Here is a 19894-nt window from a genome sequence, read left to right on the forward strand (position 1 = left end):
ACTTGAACTGTGTGAGAAATTTATTATTCAGTTGGGCCGAAATCCCGGCGGTACTGCAATACCGGGCCAACCCGCGAAAGAGGTGGAGCAAGCTCCTAGCACTCCGTCTGATTCCAAAAATCAGTTTAACATTTGTTGTCCTCCAATGGAGGAACTATCAGATGTTAAGCTGATAAGAACAGATACTACACTTTGATCTTAGCCATAAGGCCGAGAAGCGATAACTTGAAACTGAAAATGAGCAGGGTCTCCATGAGGAAACTGCTAGAACCACTTGGGAATTATAAAAGTAGTGAAAGTAGGAAAGTAGCATTATTTCTATAGCCTACGTTAAGGGTTCATTTAGGTAGTCAAATCACAGTTAGCCGCCTGAGATGGGATGCAGAACACCCACATATTCTGGGGATGGCTTAAGCCGAAGAAAGGGTTTTACGATTCTCAACAAGTTAAAGCTTGTCTTAAGAGGTGAGATGGGTGCATCGCTTGACCTTCTAAATTATTCTGGATTTTCTTAAAATTTCGAATAAATCTCTCACCTTGTACTCAAGATTTTTCCCTGGAGGAGAACAACTGATTAAGTATGAGGTAAGTTTTGTAGAGTCTGGCGATTTCGGTTGCCAGGCCACAAGAAATAAATTATAAAATGAATATTGCTAGATGGTATCTAGACCCTAGCAAAAATAATACCAATATCAAATATAATATTGAAATTGTACTCGTCTTAAGTTTAAAACGTAGACGGCGCTAAATGGCCATAAATCAGCCTATTATACTGCAGTCAATTATACATTCTTAATGTCTATGGTGACCGGGCTGTTTCGTGCTCAGAATGCAAAACAGTAGCGATATGGTTGATTAAATGTAAAAAATAAACACGCGACTGTCGTCTGGTTGAAGACAGGCCCATAATATTAAGTAGGTATTTCTAACTATTTAATTATATATGTTTAGCATAGAATTTGTGTTTAGAGTTCTTCCGTGGCAAAGTTCATAGGTGCTTAGCTGTGATATTAGTTTGTTGCACTTAACTAAAGACTCCTACTTACTCAGTTAATTTTTTGAAGATGTCACGTACCAGACTGCCTTGAACATCGATTTGTACACCCACAAAGTCTCAGGTTCATGAATAATTTTATGTGGCATAAAGAGCCGCAAAGATTTATAACTGACCCACATTTTACATGAACACCCCTGGAGGGCCTCACTGCCACAGTGCGTCTCAAACTGACTACGTGCCGCGCACTTTGACTGAAAATAGGGATTGGAGGCTTTGGAATGGGAAAATGTCTTGTCAGTTTCCTCATTGTTGGTTGCATTTGACAGATTTGTGAGATCAATCAACCAACGGATGCATATTATGCATATGTGGTAAGAAGTTTTTCTAAGGTGAATAAATAAATGAATAAAAGCAAAACAATTAAAGGAAAACAAAGGAAAGGAAACATATTTGATATATATAATATATTATATAAATAATATTTGATAAATTCAGTTCACTTACTGCCTTAATTAGTTCACTTTTTGTGTAAGCTCATAACATTTTGGCTAATGTATGCGCACGTGTATGTGAAAAATGGCACCCAAGAAAAAAGTCCCATTAAAATCGAACGACTTCTCAGAATACTTTTTTTTATAGTGACTTTTTAAAATATTCAAAGTCTTGAACTTGTTGCTCTCAAACTGTAGTACAGTGGTTCTTCTCAATAAGCTTTTCGTTTGTTGTTTTGGCTGAGTTGAGCTTTTGAGTTCGGCTTTGACTTCGGATGTGTTGGCCTAAAGCCTTCGAAACGACCGATTTCGTTGGGGTCTTTGGCTGTATGTTGTTGCTGTTGGCTTTGGCTTCGGTAGCCGCATGGAAAAACTTTTGAACGAGCACAAAATTCGGGCAGCTTGAAAACTATAAATAAACGTGAATTTGATGCAGTGCTCATTTCAAGATTTGCAAGCAACGCGCCGTCAACTCAAACATACGTTTGTCCATTTTTTGCGGATAAGTTTGGCAATTAGCTGGCTGAGACTGTGTGCATCTCTGTGTCCGTGTGTGCAGCAATTGCAGCAACAATTGCAGTTAACCGAGAAAACCGTCCGAAAAGCCAACAAAAAAGCAACTTTAAAAAGCGCTCGTGAAGAAATAAAAGTGAAGCCGGTTTGCAAAAAAATTACGCAAATAAAAAAAAAAGGAAAAACGGAGACAACCAAAATTACCGTCTGGTCTGTATTCGTGAGTTAAATCAAGTCACACGAAAATATTCAAATAGAAAGAGTCCAGTAATCACAATTGAAACGAGTTTGCATCGGCCCATCGTGCAGAGGAAATCGAGCGAGGAAAGAGCCAAAAAGCCAGCCCCAAAATGCAATTGCTTTGCATCTCGTTAACCATTTTGGCCGCCTTGGCACTCGGAAGTGGCTATGCAGCCACGCTGCCAACCTCCGCTCCCAGTGTTTTCAGCAGCGATCCCAATCCGAATACGAATTCCAACCCGGTCGAGGATGCAGGTAATGTGGCTTATGCAACCAAGACCAGAACTTGATAATCAAACAAAATGTCACTCCCATCCCACGCCCTCAAAACTATATACAGTATTTACCCATAATTAAAGCAGCTTGAGTCAAAGAGTGTGCTGTCCAAGTCTTTTGTTTGCCTAGGTGAGGCTCTATGCAAGCGAAAATGCAGCGGCGTGTGCCATTCAAACTTTACTGTATGATGGGTTTTTTTATTTATCATTTTTTATGTTTATAATTTTTATATTCTTTGTCTCTTTTTGATGTTTTAAATCGGTAAAAAGGAGTCATATTTATTAAAGAAATTAGTAGTTTCATCTGTCTCAGAAATTACAGATATTCTTGAGAAACTGAAAGATTTGATAGGTTTCATTTCTAACAAAATTTCCAAAAACTTTCCAACAAAACATAAAATTAAATTGGTGTTTCAAACTTTAATAACAAAATACGTTCTTAGCTATTTGGGTTTAATCTAACTTCCTGTTTTCATTTTCATTTTATGTCTTCGCTTCACTTCTTCTTAACTGCTTAGTTTAAATTCAGTACAGGTCTTGTCCGGTGTGCCGTCCATGCCAATCTTTCCAGATGACTCATCGTGAGCTTCTTGAAAACCATTACGTATATAAAGCATACACTTAACACCGCTTTTATAGGCCTGTAACCTTCAAAAATGAACAAAATTGGGAAAAATACTGAGAAGCTGCAATCGTAAAAGAGTATTTTTAATGAGATTTGCTAAGAGCCAAGTCCGGGCTATAGAAAATGAAATTGCAATAGAAATTAGCAAGTGTATTTGCAGTTAAATCTTTTTATTTATTTGGTTTTTTAACGCTTTTGAAATGGCAAGTGGAATATGTAAAATAAAGCGACAAGCAAGTCATCGCCTCTGCCACTTGAACTTGACACACTTACAAATTTTTTTTTGGGTAAAAGTTATAAAGCAGCGTGGAGAGACGCGAAACTGTGGGTAAATAGAAATTGTGACGCAAGTTGTGGAGAGTTATAAATGCAGAATAAACACGAGATAATGCAGGCTCGAAAAAATCAGTTTGAAATATTTCGCCAATTACATTAATTTAATCAGCCACGAGGTGTTGACTATTGTGTGTGAGTTTTATTTATCGGTGTGTTGTTTGCGCTCTTGCGAAAAGAGTTCAGCGTCAACAAAAGCAACAACGAGGCTTAAATCCGATCCGAAACCGGCTGCTGTCGCTACCAAGACTATCAAAAGACCGCCGAGCTGACATAAAGCGAAAAGCTGAAAAACTGACCTACATCAATGCGTAAGAGGCGGCGCTGCTGGGCTTGTGCCAAACTGAAAGCTGCAATTGTAACTTGTCTCTAATTGCGCAAAGAAAACCGTCAACAACGAGTACTACTGAACAAAAAATAACATGGCCAGCACAAATTTATTGACATTCGCTTGGGCAAACAAAGGACTTAGGCAACGAACTTCACATCGACCCAGCCCATTTCTGTCACCTCTTTAGTTTTTTTTTTGACATTTTAAGCGCTGATTTGCCTCATGTCCATGCCATAACACATATCACATCATGTGGCTTGGCTCACCTTTGACATTGAACTTGTCGGTCGAAGCAAAAGGAAAAAATAAATGTAAAACAAAACAGTGGGAAACAAATTTCGGGGCACTCAAGCCAAATGACTTAATAGGGCTGTTCACGTGCGTAATTCGGCATTAAATGAACCAAAGTTTGTCTCATTCTTCAAGTGCTTAATTACAAGCTTTAAATTTGTTTTCATATCTTTTAAATTTCGGATTGCCTTGCCAAGGAACATTAAAATAATTGCTTTCCGCTTGTCATTAGAAGGAGAAGATGAATACATTTAGTGGCGTGACTGAATACCATTCCAAGTACAATTTTATTTTAACAACATGACTTTAGTGAGAATCATTAGTTTCCTTTAAAGATGTAGCATTCAAATTTAATCATAGTTTTTATCTTTTTTTAAATAACAATTATTATCCAAGTGATATTTTAAAACGAAAGACTTTAGACTTTGATTTTGGTTGAGTTTTGCATTTAAATGCCACTGAGGTTAAGGATTATTTAAGAAAATGATTTCAAGAAAATTACTGTCTGAGAATAATGTCTTTCTTTAATTAGTAACTAATATATACAAAGCCTATAAACTACCCAAGACCTAGTCAACCAGTGACATTGTGACTCAAACCCCATTCACGATATGACAGAAGAGACGTGGCGACAGGGACACGTGAACTTCGTCATGCCTGGTTGGTTGCCTGCCACGAAAAGCGAAAGATAAAATAAATATAATGTTTATAATCCCCCCTTGGTCAGGTGCTATGCTATGCTATGCCTCGACGATCTTAACAACTTAGCCTAGCCATGACTTAACCGACTTGTGAACTAATCTCTCATCACTTTCGCCTTTCAGTTGCACCACCGTCAGCTACCTTGTCCAGTGGTTCGAATGAGGTTACACCCTGTAGTCTTAGTTCGTCGGATCTGAATGAATGCATACGCGGTTTGATTCAATCATTTGCCCCCAAGTTAAAGAATCAGGGAGTGCCGGAGTTCAATATGGACTCCATTGATCCGTATTTCTACAAAAGAGGCATCTTCCGGTATACCAACGATGGCATCCAGGGAGGACTTCTGATCAAGAACATGGAAATCTATGGCATCAGTCAGTTGCAGGTCAACAGTGTGGCTGCCAATTTCACCGACGACGGATTTATAATCAAGTTGGGCATTGAACTGCCGCAACTCAAGGCAGGTGGACACTTCAAGGCGGACGTGAAGTTCGGTGGATTGCGTCTGGTGCCCAAGGGACCCTTCAACATCACCATAGGTGAGTGTCGGTTGAATAAGAAATTGAGGGGAACATGTGTCTGATGAATTAACATTCCCCAGACAACATCAAGGCCACCATTCTGACCGATGGCCACATCGAACAGCTGCCCAGTGGTCAGAAGCGTCTCAGTTTACATCGTCTGAATGCCAATGTCAATATCGGCGATGCCAAGGTGGTGGCCAATGGCATCTTCTCGGATCGCAGCTTGAGTAAGTTAATAATACCCCATAGGTCTTATAAATTGTATATATATTTTGTACTACTACAGATGCCATGATTCTCAATCTGGTCAATGAGAATCTACCGGAAATCACACGTGTCGGAATTCCCGCCACCCGGGAACAATGGGCTCCCATTTTGATTGCCCATATCAACGAGTTCTTTGCTAAGGTTCCCATCGAAAAATTCCTGGTTCAATGATGCACTAAGCCTAAGCTCAAGGAACACTAGCTCCTAGTTAGTTTTAGCCTAATGTTTACAATAACAAATTTAACTTAAGCGCTGTTTCCAAATAATTTTCTATGCACAAACGATTTGGCAATCATTTGGAATGATTTTAAACATAACCAATTTGTATTTATTTATGTCATCTATTCTAAAACAAAAAAAAAGCTATGTGAAAATTTTAAAATAAACGCTCTTTTCTAAAATGTTTACCTTATAATTTGTTTTTTTGTTATCCCAAACGTTAATGTACGCTTAATGTTCGACTCATACAAAGCTGTACCTTTTCTTGAGCCCAAAAGTATACTTTCTTTCAGGCGTTTTAGGATATGTAAAATACTTATTGAAGAGGTAGAATTCATGTATATTACAAGTCAATTTGGATTTGATAATGTTTTTGGGCTTCGGTTAACTCTAGTATCTGTTTCTTGACAAAAACTAATAAGGTACTTAAATGTGTAAATCTTTAAAAGATCTGTAAAATTCGAAGATATATCTTTATCTATGGTACTATGGTAGCTAGTTGTTTTTATGAATAAAATATTTTATAATGCCTTTTTTCACAGATGCAATGTCTATGAATATACACAAAGTAAGATTACTAATATCAAAAATAAAAGCTAATATTAAGTTAATATTTCTGGCTATGGTACATCTGCTATAACAACGTCAATCAGCTAATTGTCCTATAAATAAATATTCCAACGGTTCCAAACTATCAAGTGTCTCATTAAACACTGAGTAGGCGAAATTTCCTTGCCAGAACATCCAATTGATTGAACTTGAAGATGCTGAGCACTGCAAACACGAACAATCCCCATCCCACCGAAGCGCCTTTCAAAGCTCAATATTCAACACTCCCACTTGTCGTTCAATCAAAGGGGCGAATGAGCCCCAAGGCTTCCAATTACTGACAGTTAGTTGGCAAAATATTGAATCACAATTATCCCGCGAAAAGGTCCAGGCCGTGACACTTAACTTTCCATCGATCATTGAATGTGGAACTTGGGTCGAGTGCTTTTGTTGAAATGATCTCAACGATTCTCAGGCAACAATTGACTTTATTTGTGATATATCTAACACCCAAGGCGCCGCCTGATCTCAGCGTTGATAATGCGATTAGAACAAAGCCCTGATTAATGTAGATTTCAATTGAGTCCTGAGTCAAGAGGTGTGCTCCTCGCCGCCAGTTCAATGCTCGCCGAAAGTCGTAAATTTTGCATATTATTTAGAAAAACACTTACATCAGCCTATGAATTCAAACGGGTCTACTTAAACTCGCCTAGTGGAAAATGCAGAGCTAAATGCAATATGCACCATGGAATTTAAATGGAAATTCAATCTCGTTTTGCAGTGAGAAATGTAAAGGGCAGTGCGATTTTTAAATATATTTTTAATCTTTTAAAATAAACGATATTGAAGAAGGGTAAGAGCTAATTTATGGACAATCACTGATATGCATAGATAAAGAAGATAAAACTACTTTCATGATTTCCCCTAGAATTTCTCTAAGTGCATAATAATGGGCAAGTGAGCTAGAATGTGAAGATGAAACCGCAGCTGGATTTTTCTTTTATTAGTATGCAGTCGCACAGCTTCCCGGCGGCGGCTTCGGAGCAGCCCGCCCCGTTTAGTCTACATTGATGCCCGTTCCAGATCGGATTCGGGATCGGGATCGGGTTGGAAGACGAATCTCTGCCGGCTGCCTGGTGGGCAATGGCAACGAAGGCGTTGCTGGAACTAGTTTAGTTTAGTGGACAGAGCGTCGCGTGTGCATTAGAAGGCGGCCCAGTAAGTTGGCCAAAAAGTAATTCAGCGAAAGAAACGCGTTAATAATTGACATTTCGGCTGTTCGGGCCTCAACATTTCTGCCGTCGTCGCTGTCGCCGGCTCTGCTGGCATCGCTGTCGTCGTCGTTTGGCAACGGAGCTGTTAACCAATCCCCAGAACCTCTGTTGGCTCAGAAGCGATCGGGCCTTCCAGCTAAGAAGACGGTCCTGTCCGTCTAACGTACGATACCATAAACCGGGAATCGAATACCCAATACCGAGATCCAGAGCAAGTCCAAGTCCAAGTCGCGATCGTATTCGTGGTCAGGTGAATGCCATCGCGGCAACGTGCCTGGCATTCTCGAAGAGATATATATTCTGAGTCGCGATTCGTGGTGGCGGTTCTTTATACTCTATAGCAGTCAATTTGTATATGGTCTGCCCTCCCCCTCGCTCAAAACAAAAACCAATTGGGAAGATACGAGTATAACCGCAGCGAAAGCAAAAAATATTATCAAAATGTTTGCATTTTGGCCAGTTTTATTACTTTGTGTGCATTTGCTGCATTTTAAAATTATCTTGGCTGTAGATCTCCCAGTCGTTTCGGGAGGGCCAGAAGCTCCAGCTCCTGTGTGGCAGAATGGTGAAGTAAATGCGGCGCTAGAGGCAGGATTGGTCAGAGCCAATGCCACAGCAGAGGAGAACTTTGGCGGCGGAGACGTAGTGGGTAAGTCAGAATAATTAAATTCTGTGAATGAAAAAACTACATGCCTAAGGCTGCAGAATATATGGTTCGATTGAATCGAAAGACTTAAGGCACAAACTTGTTAATCATTTTAGATTAAACAAAATTAAGGACAAAGTATTATAAATGTGCTTAATCCTGGCCTTAAGCCAGTTATCTTTTCAAGAAAAAGATAATTTAATTACAATTTATAATATAATTTTTAATAAATACCTTTTGAAAAGGCTATCCAAAATTATTATAAACTAATAGAGATTCGAGCTTTGCCAATAGCTCTTCTTCAATATACGTCACAAATATAAACCTAAGTTCAACGACATCGAAATAACATTTTTCTGATTCGATAATAGAATTTATGCACAGCACGCACCAAGCATTACTTGTTTGACCTTCAGAAATCTATATAAATCGCTGAAAGCTAGGAGGGAAAATGCGAAATTTTGTTCTACGAGTGAGTGTACTCAACATTGTTTACCTTATAGACTTGATGGCTTGTCGCTAGGCCCAGCCCTTTTGGGCCAGTTAAAAAGAGAGCTTTCTAGTGCGAAACTCATGTAGGCGTGAACTTACAGATCAACATCATCGTGCTCTGTCGCCTGTCAATGTACCCGCCAATCTATTCTCTCTTATTTATGGCCAACAATTAGACAATTAGACAGCACTTTTGATGGAGGTTCGTGATCTGTTGGTGATGTCTTTTCGGGGCGACGACATAAGCCTATCAATTTGGGATGCCCCGCAGATTGGGCCATAAACGTATATCACATATATACGACAATAAGCCGACACCTTTCTCAGATTTAACAAGCCATATTCATTAAAGATTAATTTTTATTTGCATTTTGTCCACTTTGCTCAATCGCTGTTAACAACGTTGCAATGGGAATCGCGATAAATATCGTTTATATGACCGTTGGTCATATAAAATTTAAGAGCCACCATAAAGTAGACCTCCGAGTCGAGTTCTCTGGGATCCTGCCTTTAAATTCAGGTTTTTTCAGTAGCAGACACAAGCTGTAACGGTCTTGCAGACCTTGAACTTATAACTTGTCCCTGATTCTTAATAAACGTTTTTGCAAGTCTTAGCTGAGAAAACAAGTTGCATCTTGGGATGGGCGTGTGTCGGGGATCATTTCATGTATAAGAATTTTCAAGTAAAAAGGTTACTCTTATTATAGTAATACAAATCACTGGCTGACACCGATTTAATTTATATTTTCATTAAAAAAATTACTTTCTCAGCTTCTTAAGTAGTTTTAAGTGTGTCGAATTCCAAGCAGGATCCTCGATCAATCAAAGCGAATTTGCTGCGCTGATTTTTGGCTGACAGCTTGTCATAACAATTTAAAAAGAATCAAAGTAATAAACATAAAAACACCGATTTCAGACATTATTTGGGCCAAATGAGTAATATCCCGATGACTTTCTTTGGGGATCCACACAAACATAAGATTCAGTTGACAATCGCAGTTAAGTGAGTCACGGATGGATTAATATTTTTGGTTGGGTGTAGGGTATACATTTTGTAAAATGAAAACATTAACGAAAATGTATATTCATTAAGGATTTATAGCACGTTCTGAACGTATTTTTCATTAAGAGTTGTGCCAGTAAAGCAAAGGCCACGTGCAGATTTGTAAGACTTTCCTGCTCCATCTTCATCCTCTGACAAATCGTTTTTATGCTCGATTTAGAATCAATAAAACTTACACCTTATCGAAAGCACTAAAGTTTCGGGCTGTCAAGAAGATCGTTTAAATTAATCGGCACAAAGGCAATCGGCTCGTTAAGAACAAAACACCCCCATGATAAGCTAACCGAATCGCTTATTTAGTCAAATTTTATGCGCTGTCGAGCCACTCGAACTACCAGATATATATATGTGGGCCAAAAGCAGACCAAAACATGTGTAATAAATTAAAAATATGGCAAAATCATGCTAAATAGCAACAACAATCCTCATACGACAGAGAGGGAAAAAGACCAAATAGAGCCGGCAATCTAAACAAAGGCCTAGACCAATTTTAAGAAGCTGCCAATGGACATGACAAATATATGACAATTGACAGTAGAAAGTTGCCGCAGCGGGGGGCAAGTCCAGCATCTCTTAGCAGAAATGGCACAGCAATTGTCATTCCGTGTGGAAAAAGCTTAAGTTTATTGTCAATATTCTGGGCAACGAAATATGTCAAAATATTGAGTAATCACTCTCGCGTGTACCCCGAAACTCGAAACGTGAACGAATGTTAAGTAAATATTGGCTTGGTCTTTTCTCCACTCCGTTTTTTGTTTTTTTGTTTTGTTATTTTGGTGCTTTGTCAATAGCGCAACAGATTGGCCAAAAAATGGGTTGTAAAGTACCACAGTTTTGGCTAGACAATTGCGTATGTAGCTCAAATCTTTCCAGGGGTCAACAAACTCTGATCTCGAGTGCCACCAAAAACGATCAGCAGTTTGCCATCGAGAGATCCAAGACATGAATCCATTATTATTACTTTTTCATTAAAAACCTTATTGGTAATGTTTTATGTAAACTATTAGGCTCTCCCTTTATTAATTTTATTATTCTTAATTATGTCTCTTCTTTTTATCTTTCAAGATTCCTCATCAGCAAATCTGAATCGCCAGCGTCGTCAATTCTTCTTTGATCCGAGTATTCTGTTTTGGCAGGGGGGATTTGGTGGCTCTGGTGTTCCTGGTGGCTGGGGCCCAGGCGAGGGATCCAAATGTCTTACATCTCGTGGCCAACCTGGTGTGTGTGTCCGGATCGATGGCTGTCGCCAGTATTACAGGGTGGCCCGCCAGCTATCCATAATCACCTTGCGCCAGTGGCCACAAAATAATGGTCTTGGCCTGAATGGCAACATGTGCAACTTTTTCGATCAGCTGGGCAGAGTTAACAATGGAATTTGCTGTACGGATATCGATGCCAATACCTTTGGAGTGTTTCCACTGCCTGGAGTGCCAACGACGACCACGACTACAGAGAAGCCTTCAAATGCAGCGGATGAGGAAGATAGAGTGGATGTGAACCCTGAAGGTGAAGTAGAAAGTGAGCAGCCAGTGGATTCTCCTCGACCGGAGGACCCTATTGATAACGTCAACAGTGTAGAGGACATGCCAGACTTTCAGGACGTGAACACGATTGAGGGCAATGCTCCTGAAGCGGAACCCCAACCTGAAGTCGAACCCGCGGAGGAACCAGTGGTGCAGCCTATTCCCGCCCAGCCATCCTCTACGATCTATCCCTACCAATGGCCCTTTGGCTCCTTTGCTGGTGGAGTGGCGCAGTGGCCACCGGCATTACCCACTCATCCACCAACAACGGGCGGCTGGCCACCACCACTTCCCACCCATCCGCCGAACCATCATTATCCTACTCATCCCACTACCGCTGGGGTACCAAGTACAAAGCGTACTACTCCGAGACCCACAAGTCCCACCAGACCTACCACCACCAGGCGCCCCAGTTATCCTAGCTATCCAACGGCAGTGACAACCACGACCACGACAAGGCGCCCTGCCAGTGGAAACAGTCCCGAAGGACTTCCGCTGCAGTGCGGCAACAAGAATCCAATGACGCCCGATCAGGAGCGGATTGTGGGAGGAATCAATGCCAGTCCACACGAATTCCCCTGGATAGCAGTGCTGTTCAAGTCGGGCAAACAGTTCTGCGGCGGCAGTCTCATCACAAACAGCCACATACTGACAGCAGCTCATTGTGTGGCAAGGTAAAATCAATCATTTTTTATTATGCTAAAATTATTTTTAAAAATCTTGATTTTTTAAGGATGACCTCGTGGGATGTGGCGGCTCTGACAGCCCATCTGGGTGACTACAACATCGGCACGGACTTTGAAGTGCAACATGTGTCGCGCAGGATCAAGCGACTTGTGCGGCACAAGGGCTTTGAGTTTAGCCACTTGGTAGGTTAAATAAAGTAACCTGTTCTAACAAATATTATAATGATTTACTTTTCACTAGCACAATGACGTTGCCATACTCACTTTGAGTGAACCTGTGCCCTTCACCAGGGAGATCCAACCGATATGCCTGCCTACCTCGCCTTCTCAGCAATCCCGCTCGTACAGTGGTCAAGTGGCCACGGTGGCCGGATGGGGAAGTCTGCGGGAGAATGGACCTCAGCCCTCAATTCTTCAGAAGGTGGACATTCCCATCTGGGCGAACTCCGAGTGTGCTAGGAAATACGGACGAGCAGCGCCCGGTGGCATTATTGAGTCCATGATCTGCGCCGGCCAGGCGGCCAAGGATTCCTGCAGTGTAAGTGAAAAATCAAATAATATTTAAAATCATTTTTACAATTATTTTTATATTTACAATTAATTCTGTCTGAAGGGCGACTCTGGCGGCCCAATGATCATCAACGATGGCGGACGCTACACTCAGGTGGGAATCGTGTCCTGGGGCATTGGCTGCGGCAAGGGTCAATATCCTGGCGTCTATACCCGTGTCACTTCGCTGCTGCCCTGGATCTACAAGAACATTAAATAAACCTAGGATTCTGATTAGTCTAAGACGTGATATGCTGCAATATTATAAGAGCGAACGATTTAATAAAATGACAAAATCTTTGTAGATGTTGATTTTACAAATGCCTAAAAGTATGCCACAGTTTTGAGGAAAACTGAACTGAACTTTCTATAGCCCACAAAACCATATTTGACATTAACAAAGCAAACATTCACTCATAAGGCTAAAATTGTCTATATAGAGCATTTATCTAAAACTAAAATTTGTTTTTAGCCATGACTTCACCACGACTGTTCGTTCTTGAAGATATGTTTAAGTTTAACCACATCGCCTTTGATCCGTCGGTGGAAGTATATTCCCTGCCGTTCATACTCCCAAAGATCTTTAAGTATCCGGAGCTGGTCCTTGCTGTAGATGCACCTGATGATCGTCTTGTGGGATTTATTCTGGGAACACGCATAGAGGATGCAACTGAAACTATTGGCGATGGAAAGGATCTTATTTCGAATCATGGACATATCTCCGCCCTGGCTGTGGCCCATGACTACAGGAAACTGGGCCTGGCCACTCGTCTGATGGATACTCTTAGGGATATCATGGATCGTCAGAAGGACTGGTATATTGATCTATCTGTCAGGGCAAAGAATGCTAATGCCATCAGGCTTTACGAGTCCTTGGGCTATGTTAAATATCGCTGGCTGCCCCAATATTATCTCGACGATCATGGATATAATATGCGACTGCCTTTGGCCCGTGATGTGGATAGGAAGTCACTGGAGGGGGTTTTGATCAATAAGCTTTATAGCTTTGGCCATATGTTGTGCTATCTTCTGCTGCACTATATAATCGGAGTGAGGGATATTGTGTTTATATAGGTCGTGCAATAATTGAATCCATTATACAAAACCAAATCAGTTTGGCAGAAAAATAGATTAAATTAAACCATTTATGAAACAAGCAGACAAAGTTCATTGCACTCAGTCGACGATATTGTACTAAAAGTTTGGGCAAATCGCTCAAAGTAAAAAATGAAAAGTGGAAAATATATGTCAGAAAGCATATGGAAACATGATTTGTTTATATGACAACATTGAACCGAAATTTTCAAATGCTCTGCGTTTCAAGTTGCGCAAAATGCCAAATTGTGAAAATCATTGCGCGTGTTTCAGACACATGCTCGGACCAGACTACACTTTATATTTATATATGTATAAACATATATATTTTCCAATTTGTTTGCTTTGAAAAATGTAGCTAATAAAAAAGACAACAACGAAAGCCTTGACCATCTCGAAACGGAAATTTGCAATTGGATTAGTTTGGCAAACGAGACGAACATCAATGCGTTTGGGTGAAAGTATTTGCACTGTGTACATTAGGGTGGACCTTTATTAAATACAAAGTAAGGAAACTCTACTGATAAATTTGAAGAGTTATCTTGATATATCTTATGATATGTGTAATAAGTATAAGACTTTAAAAATACTTTTGAATGCCATTTGAAAATATTTAAATATAAGGTCCACCCTATTGTAGTTTTGAATTCATATCTATAGTTAGCCATTGTGCGTCAACGGAAATTGATCTTTCGTTGAAAATTCACCTCAATTGATTATCTTTAATTTGGTATGTAATCCGAAAATAAAACTAAAATGTCTATGGAAGACACATGTTTGGCAACGCGGAAGTCCTGCCTAACGAACCTCCATAGGTCTGGGTATGTATCTCCTCATTTCGTAAGCATCCTCCGGTTCCGGGTTATCGGGGTAATAGTCCACGAAAGTTTGGCAATGAGCATAGCCCATGGAGGAATACAGTTTATAGGCGGCCTGATTGCTAGTTCGCATGAAAAGGTTCACGAAAGAGGCGCCTTTGAGATCCGACATCATGAAAAAATAATCCATTAGGGCAGTAGCCACTCCCAAGCGTCGATAATCCGGAGATATCGTTAATGCTGATACATGACCATGTGGTTCTTTAACTTTCTTGGTCAGAAACTGCCCAAATATATAACCCATACGTTTGCCACCTGGAGCTTCAGCAATCTGCGAAAGTCCTGGAAACTCGAGGAGATGCTTGACAAAGAAGGTCAAGCTATAGACCTCCGTGAAAGCATCGAATACTAAAGAATTAATTTTGAATAAATCATCGAAACGCATCTCCCGAAAACTAGTCATTTTTAACAAAAATGTAAATTGAAGTTTTGAAAACACAGAGACTTGTCAAGTTTTGGGCTTGCTCAATGATATGAAAAATATTTGATCGGTTCATTGTCAGGGTTGTAGGTGGGGTTATAGACCACACCCGATAAACATAATCAAGCCGGACAGTGGAAAGTCTTCGCACACCAGAATCGAAAATAATTTCTCGATCTTTTTCTAATGAGGTTAATGTTCGAGGCACTCGTTGACTCAGCGCCCTGTGCGCTTTTCAAAGATCTATTTATACGATTTAATGGCGCATTTTGCACAAAAATAAATAAAAGTACAAACCGATATTTGTCTTTATATCTAGCTATATATGTAAGCATACATTATATTGGTAAAGAGGCACAGATCTATTTATAATTGAAAGCATCAGCCAACTTTGTTATGCTTTTCCTCTGCCTGGACAGGTGGTCCAGTCAAAATGATGTCGAATCTGTAAATGTAAACTGCTGGGGGGAAAAATATGAAAATCTTCTAAGCGTCTGAAGAAAAATGATTTGCTAATTCCCCAGCATCGCTCTTTTTCCCTTGTTTTGGGTACATATACATATACATTTACACATATATATACATACATACACTGGATGTTTGTTTAGCGGTCTTTCTTCTATTATTTATTTTTCAAGCATGTGTGATTTATAATGATTTATCATCACATTTGCCTACAAGACATGGCCAGCACCGCCAAATGGAATCATTCACGTCGAGATGGAATGCTTTTGTCTTTATCTACCAACTCTATAATGAAGATCATTTAGTTCTCTGGATGCAGTTTCCATTGTGGCACTTTATAATTTTAAATTGCAAATGTTAAGACAGAAAGTGAAATAGGTAGGGAAAATATATTTATTGGAATTCATTGAGGCAAATTCGAATCTATATATGATATTTTGGAGTTTACTTCGTTTCCCATTAAAAGGAAATTAGGCAAACCCATGATCAATAAACAATGCACTGCCGATCAAGTTCTTCGAATCAGTCTAGTGTGAAATTTTAGAGTGGCAATAATTTATTTAATGTGCTGAGTGCATTGCGCATTACCAGACGATGATCGGCCCTGGGTGTAAATACAATGGAATTGAATGGTACTGCGGATCGGAAAATGAGGAAAACACTAAGTACAAACGTACGCGGGCTTTCTCAACTTTTAGATTTCTTTTAAATAAACTCAAAATTCATAGAATTTTCCGAACCAACGCACTTTACACATGCTCACAACTACTAGTGACCAATACATTGAAATGGATATAGAACACGGACATGACCGATGGTCGAAAAGAATATGTACCGAAGAAGAAGGCAGAATTTTATTTCGAAATGTGAAATGTGCTTTTCGGTTTTTCAGTTTTTCGGCTTTTCCGGCCGAGAAAATTTCGTGTGCGAATTCAGTGCGACTTGGGCTGCTAACTTGAACGCGTTGCAAACGAGAAAAACCATCCGAAATAAAGAAATTTTCAACTAGAAACTAACACATAGATATATCTATACCATCTAGCTGGGCTGTCTATATATACGGATATATATAGATATAGATACGAGTATTTTCTCTGGCAAAAGTGAGCAATGCGTCGTGCCGCGTTTTATAAATAGCAAATTACAAAATTCTCAAAAGAACATTGGTGAAAAAAAGGGTTTTTGTGGTTTTCTAAGTTTGTGCTAAGCCCTTAACTTTAGTTAAAGTAATCTCTATGATAGTTTATATCGATTTTGGAACATATACTATATGTAATTGTGAAAAAAAAACTATTTCCCAGAGAATCGGTTGTGCCGCAAATTATATAAGAACGCGTGATATTCGGTGCTAAATAATACTCGATATGATTTTCATAATTTCCTTTCAATTTTCCATAAATTTTTCAGTGTTTCTGTGTGCATAGGCGTCGTTTGCAAAATCTTTTAGTAGAACTTGCGTGCGATTGGCGAAAACCAACGCCTACGACAAAATCCAAAGATCGCGATCTCCACCGACTGGCGACTGTGTGTAGGCGGTGTGTAAAAGTGTTTTGAAGTTGAACTTGAAATACATAAAAAGCGTCGAGAATGAGTTCTGGGTAAGTCAGTTTAGTTTTAGATCCAAAAAACTCTTCACTAAGCCATCTGCTTTATTTCCTGTTTGTCTTTTATTTTTCATGTGTTATTTAAAAACATAAAAACCTCTGAATTCTGCGCGGGGGGGAATAGTTAAAATGAACTTAAATAGAGAAAACAGATACAGCTGAGGCAAAATAATAATGCAGAATATTTTTAAGCTGCAGGCTAAAACTAGGGATGTTTTAAGAAGTCTCTGCTATCAATATTCGTTTTACAATTAAGTTCTGTTGAAAGTATTTAAAATGTTTTTAAAAGTTTCTTTTAGTTGGATAGTTTTTTCTTTAAAAAATCTGCTTTATCAGCCTTTCTGGATCTTGAAAAACACCTATTATTTTGACCACAGCTGTATGGGCCTATACAACTTATAGTATACATATAGTCTGAACATCTTTATGATCTCTTCTACAATTAAGGCTCACACATGAGTTTTTTGAAGGCCATTGATGGCCCACGCCCACGCCCACACCCAAATCTCATTTGGCTGCCCCACGCTGCACGCGCTTTTTGGCAGGCGACACTTTCGGTGTTTTCCCCTCATTTTCCCTTCATTTCCCCTCCTCCATTCCTGCCTCTGCTAAGCGAATTAATTAATTAAATTTCCTATTTTTCAACAACATTTCACTCGGCCTGTGGTGGTGCACAATTTGATGTTTTAGCCCCGGCCAGCAGCTGTCGCTTGGCTTTGTCTAGAAGCAATTGGCACACGTGTTGGGAATTTAGACGGCTGACGGCATTCACCGGAAGTTTCTCTCGAAGCCACCACGCACCTCATAAAACAAATACTCGAGAACCTTTCAAAACAAAAAGCCAAAGAATTTGGCATAAAATGCATTTGTTTCATTCTTCAGTTTATTTTTTTTTAAATTTTTGCTCAGTCAATAGTCTTTTTTTTTTTGCATTTCTTTGTTGACGTTGATGTGTGGCGCATAAATTTTCAGCACCCACGGAAATCTGCGATAATATATTGACAAAATTGGGTCAAACAGCAAAACAAAAAAAAAAAGAAAAGAAAAGAAAAACCAGGTCCTTATATTTGAATATTGAATTTCGAGTTTTCATTGTTTATTTTTCTGATGGAACTTAAGTTTAGGTTTCGAAATTATTAACAAAACTTTCCACAGCTGCCACTCAAAAATCAAGTATACGCCACGTTTAACATATAAATGAAATCGAAACTTACAAAGTTTACGTGTGAACTTGGTATAAATATTGACCATGTATGCATATTTAAAGTGTTAACATTTATTTTAGCTTAAATTATTTTTCTCATTTTGCATTGCCAGACATGACTTTGATTTTTGTCAACGACAATTATTTTCACACTTCTTTGTCGGTTTTTTCTTCACTTTTGTTGATTGCGTAAATCAGGTGTGAGTTTATTTATTTTATACATTTTTGCATTTTTTAAATTCGTAAACAGATTTGTTGTTTCTGAAGTTCAAGTTGGTCGCAGTTGACCGTGAAATTTGAATGCGAAAAGGGCATTAAAATTAAAGGAAGATTCCCAAGTGGATAAGCCAGAAAAAGAGAAATAAAACCACACCCATATGACAGTTCAACAGCATTGGGAATTGATTATTGGACAGCCATCTGAACGGATTTAGATCGTTCCCATGATAGTTCATTTAATGATTCACTTTCTGCCTTTTCTCAAAATGCCGGCAATTTCGTTTTGTTCTTTAGCAAATAAAAAGCAAAAACGAGTAAAAATAAATTAAAAGGAATTTTCCTAATTTATTCAATAGAATCCAGTTTAATGAGTTGCTATTTAAAACCAAAAATAATAACAATGAAAAGGCGATAATTTGTAAAGATTTCTTTAAACTAAAAAAAATGTATAAAAATTCCTAGATCTTTCGGTGTTGTTAATTCTTTGTTTGTATCCGTGGAATATTTTGGAAATTTCTACCACCACACTTTCTCCATAAATCGAGATCAAATTTTCCTGCCTTTGTTTTTCATTTTTTTTTTACTTCCACAAATCAATAACATGGCAATTTTTCAACCAGCACCAATTCGAGCTGTAAGGAAAAAATATAAAAATCGACATTGAAAAAAGGCGCTGGCGGGATTCGGTTGCCTATCTGGCCATAAAAGACCGACGATGAATGACGACATGTGGTCATGGTAGGAAAAATGTACAGATATTCACGTTTTCTTTTATGCTCATGTATCCCGTAACTCGGCTGAATAAGAAATATTACCGCCATCGATTGTGCAACGGGCTTTGGCTTGGCTTGGAACAGAGCCTGCGTTTCGCTTTCACCTGGGATCGCTGACGTTGACCCAGGCCAGATTAATATAAATAATTACCAGTACGGACCAAACCCAATCCCATGGATCCCTGTCTGATGTGCTCGTGTCATGCAATCAACGCACCAGCAAAATGACAAATGCAAAACGAGTTGCACACTCGAGTAGTCGTAGAAAGTGATGAATGGGTTCCCTGATTGCGTTTGTTTTTTTCCCTCTTTATACGTAAAAAACATTTTTCCCTGTCGTTAAGATAGTTTTTCAAGGTCAGATCCAACAAAAAAAAAGGCCTAAAAAAATATCATAGTTTTTACGCACGCTCGTGTCTTTGATAGTGGGTGTTGATGATGGGGGAAAAGCTTCTTTATTGGATTATCTTTCTTTGCTCTTTGTTTAACTTTTCCCTGCTTTGCTTTTGCTTTTTAATGGGTTATAAATTTTGTTCGTTTTATGTTTGCAAAATTAAGTTTCGTATAAATAGCATTGTATCTTTTTGTATGTGTGTGTGTGTTTTAATGTTGTTTGTTTGCGTCTTTATAATGCCTGTATCTGTA

At 39.1% G+C, this 19894-nt stretch overlaps 4 protein-coding genes and 1 non-coding gene across 5 annotated transcripts; 3 read left to right on the top strand and 2 right to left on the bottom strand.

Annotated features, from left to right (window-relative positions):
* Nucleotides 1-26: 26 nt before the first annotated feature.
* On the bottom strand, nt 27-222 carry LOC121530168. Its single transcript, XR_005993845.1, has one exon. It is a non-coding gene; the product is annotated as a U2 spliceosomal RNA (small nuclear RNA).
* Nucleotides 223-1923: 1701 nt separating this feature from the next.
* LOC108111199 lies at nt 1924-5996 on the top strand. The gene is made up of 4 exons (XM_017220593.2): nt 1924-2496; nt 4921-5337; nt 5400-5549; nt 5609-5996. The coding sequence occupies exons 1-4, from the start codon at nt 2352-2354 to the stop codon at nt 5758-5760; spliced, it is 864 nt and encodes a 287-aa protein (XP_017076082.1). The 5' UTR covers nt 1924-2351; the 3' UTR covers nt 5761-5996.
* A 1737-nt stretch (nt 5997-7733) lies between these two features.
* On the top strand, nt 7734-12891 carry LOC108111185 (serine proteinase stubble). The gene is made up of 5 exons (XM_017220570.2): nt 7734-8280; nt 10898-12029; nt 12089-12224; nt 12283-12579; nt 12655-12891. The coding sequence occupies exons 1-5, from the start codon at nt 8073-8075 to the stop codon at nt 12808-12810; spliced, it is 1929 nt and encodes a 642-aa protein (XP_017076059.2). The 5' UTR covers nt 7734-8072; the 3' UTR covers nt 12811-12891.
* Nucleotides 12892-13040: 149 nt separating this feature from the next.
* On the top strand, nt 13041-13955 carry LOC108110624 (N-alpha-acetyltransferase 20). The gene has a single exon (XM_017219723.2). The coding sequence runs from the start codon at nt 13065-13067 to the stop codon at nt 13662-13664; it is 600 nt and encodes a 199-aa protein (XP_017075212.1). The 5' UTR covers nt 13041-13064; the 3' UTR covers nt 13665-13955.
* A 420-nt stretch (nt 13956-14375) lies between these two features.
* On the bottom strand, nt 14376-14987 carry LOC108110616 (N-alpha-acetyltransferase 20). The gene has a single exon (XM_017219715.2). The coding sequence runs from the start codon at nt 14964-14966 to the stop codon at nt 14484-14486; it is 483 nt and encodes a 160-aa protein (XP_017075204.2). The 5' UTR covers nt 14967-14987; the 3' UTR covers nt 14376-14483.
* Between the last annotated feature and the right edge of the window lie 4907 nt (nt 14988-19894).

Source organism: Drosophila eugracilis, unplaced genomic scaffold (genome assembly GCF_018153835.1).
Source record: "Drosophila eugracilis isolate 14026-0451.02 unplaced genomic scaffold, ASM1815383v1 contig_353, whole genome shotgun sequence".
NCBI lineage: Eukaryota > Metazoa > Arthropoda > Insecta > Diptera > Drosophilidae > Drosophila > Drosophila eugracilis.